The sequence below is a fragment of the Lepidochelys kempii genome, chromosome 28 (assembly GCF_965140265.1).
Source record: "Lepidochelys kempii isolate rLepKem1 chromosome 28, rLepKem1.hap2, whole genome shotgun sequence".
Taxonomy (NCBI): Eukaryota; Metazoa; Chordata; order Testudines; family Cheloniidae; genus Lepidochelys; species Lepidochelys kempii.
In genome coordinates this window covers 6,154,770-6,165,202 of record NC_133283.1, presented here as the reverse complement: position 1 = coordinate 6,165,202, position 10,433 = coordinate 6,154,770, and the positions used below count along the sequence as shown (strand labels likewise).

General features: G+C 52.7%; 2 protein-coding genes across 2 annotated transcripts in view; one reads left to right on the top strand and one right to left on the bottom strand.

Moving 5' to 3' along the window:
* Nucleotides 1-10,433, top strand: part of LOC140904197 (uncharacterized) — a 155,352-nt gene that overhangs the window by 41,097 nt on the left and 103,822 nt on the right. The window lies entirely within an intron of this gene.
* Nucleotides 1,309-8,566, bottom strand: LOC140904260 (butyrophilin subfamily 3 member A3-like). Its single transcript, XM_073326755.1, has 3 exons — nt 8,393-8,566; nt 4,691-4,750; nt 1,309-2,434 (listed from the first exon to the last, which is right to left on the bottom strand). Exons 2-3 carry the CDS (start codon nt 4,731-4,733, stop codon nt 1,908-1,910), a joined length of 570 nt encoding a protein of 189 aa, XP_073182856.1. The 5' UTR covers nt 4,734-4,750; nt 8,393-8,566; the 3' UTR covers nt 1,309-1,907.

The following is a 10,433-nucleotide window of genomic DNA, read 5'->3' as shown; positions in this document are numbered from 1 at the left end:
ACTGGACCCAGGCATCAAAAGAATTTGGAGGGCAACAAATGAGAAAACAGGGATAGGAGTGAGGCTCAGAGGGTCAAAAACAGGGATCCAGAGGGGGACACCAAGCAGAGAACCCTTAAAGGCATCCAGGGGACTGCAGCCGGGCGCACTCCAGACAGATGTGCATCAGGGTCTTCCTTATGCCCCAAGTTTTCGGGGAAGGGGGTGAACCACACCAGGTACATGTCCGTGCTCACGGCTTCATGAAGGCGATGCCAAGGACTATCCCAGGCAGGCCGCAGGACCCGGGTGGAAGACGGACTGGCCCACCGGGGCTCCTCACCCTCCACAGTTGACAGCAGGCCCCGTCACTTGGTGTCAGGTCGGGACACGAGGTGAGGAAGTGAAGGGGGATGCAGCGCGAGTGTGTACAGCGGTTTCCTAGGCAATGTTTCAGAAGTGGAACGGCGGCAGGTCACGCAGCCAGCTGGGTTATGCAAAGCCAGAAGCTGATGGGGGGAACCGGGGAACAGGGGCCCGATGGCATGGTCCAGAGGGCCGGGGCTGGCAGGGAGCATCCCTCCCATAGGACCCACTCAGGAAAGGTCGGAGAGGTGGGTGATAAAGCTGACCTCCCGCCACTTACTATCCCCATTCATTACCAAAAGGTCAGCCCCCACCTGCTATCAGCCCACGATCCCAGCCTCCATCACCCACTTGCCACATTTTCAAACAAGCACGTTCCTGCTTTCCCCCACACGGCCCCTCATGCTTGGGAGCAGCTTCCCAGAGATGCACAAAGCTCCCTCCTCACGCCTAATCCTCTTCTTCGCCACAGGAAACTGGCCGGCAGAAAGGCCGATGGTGTTCTGAGATCCCAGCCTGTCCGGCTGAGCAGTGCCATCTCCTTGTCCCCTTGCACTTCCCCCTCTGTCTGTCTGTCTGTCTCCAGCTCTGGTCGCTTGCCTTGCACTGGAAGCTGCCAGGTGCAGGGACACCTTTTCTTTCTGTGTTTGTACAGCGGGTCCAGGTCCGTAACCTGGACTCCTACATGCTACAGTGACACACCTAGTAATGTAGCAGGTCCCTTTGCGCTGTCCGAGTGGCATCAGGGGCGTTTGTGTAACTAAGAATCAGGCCCACTCTTTCCTCTGGAGATACCGCGGGGCGGTTAGTAGGTAGACACAAGGGCCTGTTGCCACTGAAAAGTTATCCATTAAACTGTGGCCATCCAGCCCCATGAAGCCTACCCGCTTTGGCAAGCAGGGTTACGTGAGTGAGCGGGAGTTTAAAGAGCCAGCCGCCAATGACATAAAACCCACGGACGTCTTATGGAGCGATCTTTATCTTTATCCAGATTGCTCTGAACTCGGAGAAGAGCTTACACTGCACAGCTGGGATTTCCAACAGAGCCGCAGGGAGCGAATTAGAAAGGGATTTGGGTGCCTAATTCCCTTCAGCTCCTCAGAAAACCCCATCACAGAAACCCAGCAGCTGCCCCACCGGCAGCCCCAGACAAAACTCAGCCTCCTACCCCCCAAATCCTCCCCCCGCAGAATTCACCCAGCCAGGGGCTCCGTGGCCCAAAGAATTAAGGGGGTCCCCGTGCCGGGTCTGACCGCTCCTGGGTGGCGCTGGACCTACTAGGATGCTGGTTCCAAGCCTGGGCAGCCCCGCTAGAGCCCTCCAGAGCCACCCAGCGTGGTGAGACATGGGCCGGGGACACCTGCTGCAAGGAGATTCTCTGGCCAGGCCCCAGCCGGCTCTTTATGGGCACGCTGAGACACTGCCGTTTAGGGGAGAGGAGCGGTCCAGGGGCTCGGAGAGATGGGAGTCCTCCAGGGACGCAGGGGTTGGGATCTTGGAGGCTAGAGAAGCCCATTTTATCATTCCCAGGGGGACACTCCCCATCTCCCCAGCCCCTTGTCTCAAGGACACAGTCCGAGCTGGGATCCCCGCACCCAGAAGAAAGGGTGGATCCTCTCCCCATTGTAAGAGGCCGGAGGGAAAGAGAACAACAGGGACTTCCAATCAGCATCCAAAAATGCCACCTGCCCCGCTTCGTAATCTAGAGAAACCCCTATCCTCTTTATGTTATCCCACGAGATCAAACGGGTGCCAGGGGAGGAGAAAAAATGGTACACTTTACAATGTCCCTTAACCCCGTTTATCCCCATAGCCCAGATCCCCTCCTCAGGGCTAGGGCTGATCCGTCCCTTCCTCCTCACAGACTCTCTGGCCACCCCCACAGCCCAGTATTTCCCATTCCCCACCTCCACCTCCCAGTAACATCGCCCCGAGGTGAACCCCTCCGAGCCCAGCACGCAGTGACATGTGTCGAATCTCTCCGGCGTGTCCGGCAGGTCCTGCAACGCGTCTGCTCGTCTCACACTTTTCCCATCCTCAGACACAACGAGGATGGGATGGGCCGTGTCTGGATCCAGAGTCACGTTTGCTGGAGGGGAGAGAAAAGCCGAGTGTTAGGGGCAGAGCCCAGCCCTGGGGGAGGCTGGGACCATTTCTCACACTCCCCAGCAGCCCTGTTCTGGCCGGGACATTCCTGGATCCCGGGGAGCTCCCGGGCACCTGACTGATTCCTCTGTTTCACACCCAGACACAGAACAGTAGAGACATGGAGGAAAGAGACTGAATCTGCAGGTAGGGGAGTTGAGGAGGAGGCTGGTCACGGATTTAAACCCCCTAGGGATCCCCCTCCCCCAGCTGGTCCTTCCTTCCTTGTCCTGGGAGAAGAGGGGAAGGCACGGCATTGGGGAGGAGCCGCTCCAGAGCAGAGAGTAAGGTCAATATTCTGTGAGGTAGCCCCTCGCCCGGCCCGAGAGAAGTGAGCCGCATGAAGGGAAAGAGCCCAGCCCAAGAGGAAGGGAGGATGCTGGAGAAGAACCCTCACTCCAATCCGTCCTCTTGATTTAATACACAACAGGCCCGTGAAAGCCTCCCAGAACCCCAGGGCAGAGTTAAGGGTGTCTGGATGCCGGAGAGTAAGAACATTTCTGTTCCTTGTCGTGAGCATGCACCGAGGAATGAGGCTGGTGTCAGGATTGTTTGTCTGACTTCGGCTTGGGATCTCCTCAAGGCAGGACGTGTTTATTGTTAGACAGGGTGTGTCTGACTTGTTACTTTATCGACATGTTCAGGAAGATGTTTCTGTGAGAATTTGAATTTGGAGGGGGACAAGGGGGGTTGTGGGGGGGAGGCATAAGAAACACTAAAAGCCACAAAGAAAAACCTGGCCTTGGCCAGAACACAACCTCAGTCCTTACCCCTCCCATGGGGTACAAAAGAGGTGGGATGAAGACCCCAGACTCACGACCCCCCCAGAATGGAACATGACCATAAGTTGTAAGGGGTGAGACTGGGGCGTGTACTGCATGTATATTTGGGCCTGCTAAGGAGGAGGAGGTGGGAATAGGGACACAGACAAAGGCTCTGTGGTGTCCCAGAGCTGGGACGGGAACACCGGGGGAAAAGCTCGGCTGGCATGTAGAGCCATGGATACGCTTGCTTGGGACTAACTGCAATAAACATCACATTGCCTGCACTTTGGACTTCTGCTTTCTCTCTGTGTCACAAGAACCAGAGGAGGGGGGTGAAGGGAAAGGTTCAGAAAAGGGCAACAAAAATGATCAAGGTTATAGAACGGCTTCCGTATGAGGAGAGATTAATAAGACTGGTACTTTTCAGCTTGGAAAAGAGGCGACTAAGGGGGGATAATGATAGAGGTCTATAAAATCATGACTGGTGTGGAGAAAGTAAATAAGGAAGTGTTATTTACTCCTTCTCATAATACAAAAACAAGGGGCCACCAAATGAAATCAATAGGTAGCAGGTTTAAAACAAACACAAGAAAGTATTTTTTATGCAATGCACTGTCAACCTCTGGAACTCCTTGCCAGAGCGTGTTGTGAAGGCCAAGACTATAACGGGGTTCAAAAGGGAGCTAGATAGATTCATGGAAGATAGGTCCATCAATGGCTATTAGCCAGGATGGGCAGGGGTGGTGTCCCTAGCCTCTGTTTACCAGAAGCTGGGCTTGGGTGACAGGGCATGGATCACTTGATGATAACCTGTCTGTTCATTCCCTTTGGGGCACCTGCCATTGGCCACTGTCAGAGGACAGGATACTGGACTCGATGGACCTTTGGTCTGACCCAGTATGGCCGTTCTTATGTATGGATATGCTTCCTTGGAACTAACCCCAATAAACATCACATTGCCTGCACTTTGGACTTCTGCTTTCTGTCTGTTTTGGAAGAACCAGGAGAGGGGGGGTGAAGGGAAAGCGCTTCAACACGCCACTGAAACTTTTGGTGCCCATGTGATCACTGGCCGTGTCTTTGGGGGACACACTTTGGAATTCCTTCATATTCCAGCCTAATAATAGGCCCCTCCCTGGAAAGCCACCAAAACCGAACCAGTGCTGCTGGGGATGATTATTGGATTCGGCTTTAACTATCCTGGAATACTTTACTGACATAAATGGGTTTTAATTAAAACAAACACACAGAGATCTTTAATAAAACTTAATCGGGGAATCATATGGGCTGAGATAAGGTGTTTGGGGGCTGGTCAGTGACAACGTTTCTGATGATCAGTGTGTGTTTGAGTTGTGTGTTCACGCTACTTTAACAAAGGCGTTTTCATGGGGTGAATTTTCTCTTAATTTAAATATAACCACCACCTGAATCCTCACCCTTTGTATACGACAACAGCCTCTTCCAACAGTCCCTCTCCATTTCCGATGGCAGAGTGTCTAGAGGGAATAAAAGGAGACTCGAGATGAGATTTCATTCCATCACATTTACAATAGCATTGCCACTATTATCTGACAGCGTAATGTTTTTATTACGACAGAGGAACACACACATGCAAACACGGTCTTTCTAAAGAGGCCAGATACAAATTAATGGGACGCCTTGCACTTGTATTTCCTCTTTCATTCAGGCCTCTCAAAGCTGCTGAACCAACAGCCACCAAATGTCACAACCAGCTTGAGAAATATTATTTGTAGAAGAGCATAAGAACAACCACACTGGGTCAGACCAATGGTCCAGCTAGCCCAGTGTCCTGTCTTCTGACAGCGGCCCGTGTCAGATGCTTTTGGCTTCTGGAGGTTTAGGGACACCCAGAGCATGGGGTTGTATCCCTGACCATCTTGGCTCATAGCCACTGATGGATCTATCCTCCATGAAATTATCTAATTCTGTTTTGGACCCAGTTATACTTTCGGCCTTCCCGAGAAGCAGCATGGGTTGACTGTGCATTCTGTGAAGAAATACTTCCTTTCGTTTGTTTTCAACCTGCCGCCTATTTATTTCATTGGGTGAAACCCCCCCCCCCTCCCCTTCTTGTGTTATGTGAAGGGGTAAATAACACTTCCCTATTCACTTTCTCCACACCACGCAGGATTTCATAGACTTCTATCACATCCCCCTTAGTCGTCCCTTTTCTATACTCCCCGGACCCCGTTTTTTAAACCTGTGTTCACACAGAAGCTGTTCCATACCCCTCATCATGTCTGTTGCTCTTCTCTGTACCTTTTCCAATTCCAATATATCTTTTCGAGATGGGTGACCAGAACTGCACGCAGTATTCAGGATGTGGGCGTGCCATGGATTTATAGAGAGGCGATAGGATAGTTTCCATCTTGTGATCTGTCCCTTTCCTAAGGATTCCCAACACTCTGTTCGCTGTTTTGATTGTCTCTGCACCTCGAGCAGATGTTTTCGGAGAACTATCCAGGATGACCCTAAGGCACTGCGGACCGTACGCTGGCCCAGCTGTACTGCAGCAAGATCTCCCATGTAGCTGCTCTTTGCCATCAGGAGAGCCTCTTGTGCCGACAGAGGGCTGTCCACACCGGCACTTTTGCCGCTGAAACTTATGTCGGTCCGGGGGGGTGTTAGAGGGCTTATTTTTTTACCTTTTTATTTTTTTTGGTTCTTTTTGCATGAACAGAGAGCAACAATACCCAGAGTTTGAAGGTGCAAACAATCTGATGTTTATTGGGGTGAACTTTTAGCAAGCTTAAATTTAAGGGTTTTTTTTATTTTTGAATTATAACTTACTTTCTGTTTGCCCCTAATTTATATAGTAATATTTTTAGTTATACCTTAACCAATTATATTCCACTACCCTAATTAACTTGCACCTCGCAAAATTAATTATACAGCAGACAGAAACAATTAGAGAACCAGACAGATTAACAATAGAAAAGTGGGGGCCATACATATAAAACATACAGAAATTAGGGTTTTATAATCACAACTATTGAGAAGTGATTTTTTGCCAGAAAGGATGCTATTAAACTAAGTTTTCTTTAACCATCTTTCTCTGGAGGCGACAGGCATTATCAGGACAGGATTGTATCCTAACAGCCCAATAGCACCTTCTTTCGATGTGACTCGTTTGGAATGTGAGGAGGTGACCGGTCGCTTCCCAGCTTATGGCTGCCTCTGTTGCTTAGCCAAAGGCCTTAGCCTAAGCACAGGGCCTCAGACTGTCACAGTGAGAGAAGGCCCTTACACCGGCAGACAGTGATTTTGATTCTTTTATACCTCTATGACTCGCTAAATGATAAACATACACCTAAATACTTAAAATGTAGGCATTTACAGACAGGCCTGAATATCTATATCCTAACGGGGGGGGGGGGGGTGTTTTTTCACATCCTTGACCTACAGAAGTGGTAATGTAGAGACAGCCTAAGATCTCTTTCTTGGGTGGTAACAGCTCATTTAGACCCCATCATTTTGTATGTATAGTTGGGATTATTTTTTCCAAGGTGCATTACTTTACACTTATTAACGCTGGGTATCATCTGCCATTGTGTCGCCCAGGCGTCCAGCTCTGGGAGATCCCTTTAAAATTTCCCAGTCAGTTTTGGACTGAACGATTTTGAGTAAGTTTGTATCCTCTTTCTCCAACATGGAAAGCCCCTTTGGACAGAGGCAGGTCGCGGCAACAGGCCGAAAATTCTGGCCTTCCGGAATTCTGCCTAGAGCAGGTTCTCGACGTACAGCGCCGCGGTGCTGCTCTGGTTTACAGGCCACAGCACATTCCCGTCAGCCACCCAGGTCGCAGGAAAGCTGGGGGAGTAGCAACCCACTGGGATACTCTGCACAGCGTCATCCATTCAGCGCATGAGCACCAGGCTCCAGCTGTTCTGGAGAGCTTAACTCTTTATGGAATAGAACATTTTAAATATTGTTTCTCCTAAGAGCTAATGGGTGTCAGGCCGGAGTGGGGGTGAAGAGCAGCCAGACCCTTCGGGGTCTGATCGGAGCCATGACTTGATGCTCCAAGTGCGTGCAAAAATCTGTCAGATAATCCCTCAACTTTAAGAAAATCTTTGGGGGGAGGGAGGGGCTAGATTTTAGGAACCCCTTTGTCAAATGACCTCTAATGTGGTCACGGCCCCATCCCTTGCCACCATGAGGCACAGCGGATTTCAGGGCAATCCCAGTCTCGGTGCAGACGTTCAAGCACGAAGAAATGTCGTCCGGTAAACAGAAGGGGCTTCTCAATTTGACTTCCACTGGAGCTAGTGCTCCCCGGGAAGTTCCCAGCTCTCTGGCCGGCCTGAGGTTTCTCTGTGGCGCAGCCTGTCTGCACTGAGGGCAGGAGACGTGTGTATCCGACCCGCCCCCCCCCCCCCCCCCCCAAGCACTGGGTGGTTCGGGCTAGGCAGAAATTGCGCCCACTGTCGAGAGGGACAGGGTCTGTGAAATACACCAGACCCAGGGTGCAAGGAGCTTCACCCTGGAGACTTCTCCCCGGGTTCCCTGCACAGGGTAAATCTGGCTTTCCCGAGCTTGGGGGGGCCTGGGAGAGTCACAGCCCCAGAGTCTTTGGGGAAAATGTAGCCACCTGGAGGGGTCAAAACTCCTGAGTCAGCCGCCAAAAATCAGGGAAACGATCCCAAAAATGATGTGGATTTTTTAAAAGATTCTGTTGTGGGTTTGGTGCCTTTTGGTGTCTGAACCTCCCAGGGGATGGGTGAGAATTAGCAGCCCCTCACCCACATATAGCGAGTAAATCAGGGGTTCTTAAAGTGGGGGGCAGGACCCCTCAGGGGGTCATTAGATTATGCACCCCAAGCCCCCCTTTGCGCCAGCATTTATAATGGTGTTACACAATCAAAAAAAAGTGTTTTTTATATTTTAATTTATAAGGGGAGGGGCGCACTCAGAGGCTGGTCACCAGGACAAAACTTTGCAAACCACCGGAGTAAAGAGATTTTGGTCCCTCTGCACAAGCTCCCACCTGCGCGGCCCCCTGCCCAGACATTTATCTGCCCCCTCGCCCCCCCCCATCAGATCTGGAGGCAGAAGTGTGACCGGGCCCCCCCCCCCCCGGCCATTTGCCCCCCATCAGTCCCTCCTCCCAGGCTCACCACTGCCCCTCCGGCCGCTCCTGGGGTGCTCTGGCCTGGGGGGGCTGCAGGGGGGGGTCCCCGGCTCCCCTCCCAGGCGGGTGCGGTGGGGGGCCGGGCTGGCTGGTCGCCGGAGGAGGAAGCCGCTGAGCTGACCCACGTGAATCCGGTTCCCCTCCGGATTGGCTCCTTTGCACGGACTCCCGAAGCAGGCTCAGCCCCGGATCGGGGCGGGGAGTTTGTGCAGGGGCCAAAGCGGGTCCCGAGGGGGGTAAAACACGGGGCGGAGCGGGGCAAAGGGCAGGCTCCGGGAGGGGGTGCAGGAGCTGGGGGTCAGAAAGGGGGAGGCGCTGGGAGGGGGGGAACCCCCAGGAGGGACGGGGGGGGTGTCAAAGTTCCCACAAATTAGGTCCCCAATTTGTGGTCCCCAAAATAGGGCGTGGGTGGCTTTGTTGCAGCTGAAGAAGTGGGGGGGGGTTTACCCACGAAAGCTCGGGCCCAAATAAATCTGTTCGTCTTTAAGGTGCCACCGGACTCCTCGTTGTTTCGGGGGCCCTGGCTCGCGGCCATCCCGGCGATAGCGTGGCTGTCATGGGTGAAACCACCCTGAGCCTTGTCTACACTAGGATCCTACAGTGAGGCAGAGAAACCCCCCCAGTCCCGGTGCGGGGTGTCTCACACTGCAGGGCTCACTGGGGAATCCCGGGTGTCCAGGGTCCCGTGCAGCACCCGAGAGAGCCCACGGGCTCCTCCTAGTAAACCCCAAAACCCCAAGCTGGTGAGGTCCCCGCAGGTGCTGGGGTGACCCCGCCAAGTGGGGCAGCAAATCCCAGGACTCTGCCCTCAACAAGGGCAGCTGGGAAATTGAAAAGGAAGGAAGATAAAGAATTCTTTTGAACGCCGCACTGACATATGTAGGAGTTAAAAGGAACTTTAATAGCCACAGAGCATATGGAGAAGAGGGGGAAGGAGCTTCCAGGGGTCCTAGACGTGGGGGGCCAGGGCTGGGCAGATGGGAGTTCTCCACCCTCATAGAGATGACCCAGGAGGAAAGCTGTGTAGATGGGAGTCCTCCAGCATCAGACAGGAACCAGGAGACGGTGTCGATGGGAGTCCTCCAGGGTCAGAGAGATGAACCAGGGGTCTGTGCAGAGGGGAATCCTCCAAGCTCTCCGATCCTCGGGTGACTGCGGCAAGAGACAGGGTGACCAGATAGCAAGTGTGAAAAATCCAGACAGGGGCTGGGGGTAATAGGCCTCTATGTAGGAAAAAGCCCCAATTACGGGGACTGTCCCTATAAAATCGGGACATCCGGTCACCCTCGCTGGAGAGGCCAATTTTGTCACTCCCGCGGGCTGTGTTCTGCACTCTTGGAAGGGCTGTAATTTGGGGAAAGAAAAATCTGTTTTTTTCACACACGTCGGAAGTTGAAACCCTGGTTTAAAAGTGCGCAGAGATGTTCCCAACGCCTGCAGAATCCTGACTTGGTTCGTTTTGTAGATTCAGCCTTGACGCTCGTTCCCTTAGGAGCTGTCTCACGCTGTGTATGTATAACACAAGACCGTGCCCCGAGCCTGGGTGCAGCCTCAGCCGCTACGGTATTAAAAATAATCCCGGGATCAATAGAAACAATTCCTGCGTAGTCAGACAAGAATGAAACGGGGAAAGCTGTGGTCGGAGGAACAGGCCGAAGATCATCAGAGAGAAACTCCCCAGCCTAGCGCTCTCAATTCCCAACCCTGCCAAATTGTACACGCCTTTCCTCATACTACGCCAATGGCCCCATTGATTTCAATGTGCCCGACCTGCAATCAGGCAGACGGTAAGGTTGTGGGGACAGGGGTCTTGAGCAGAAACCAGCTCGGGGTCAGAGTCTCTCTCTATGTGTGTGAGTATATTTCCTGCTAACAGGTCTGATTCTCCTCACCCTACAGCTTCTCACTGGTGTAGACAGAACAAGGGGTTCCAGTGGGATTACGTCTGGTTTACACCAGGGTGAGGAAGAGGTGAATGAGCCTGTGAACCCAGTCAGACTCTTCCTGGTTTGGGCTGGGCTCAGGGG

What these genes read in the sequence shown, in the direction of transcription:
- LOC140904260 (XM_073326755.1), bottom strand. Translation starts at nt 4,733, where the DNA reads ATGGAGAGGGACTGTTGGAAGAGGCTGTTGTCGTATACAAAGG. An exon ending in GCTGTTGTCGTATACAAAGG is followed by an intron (nt 2,435 to 4,690) that starts GTGAGGATTCAG and finishes TCTCCCCTCCAG; the next exon opens with CAAACGTGACTCTGGATCCA.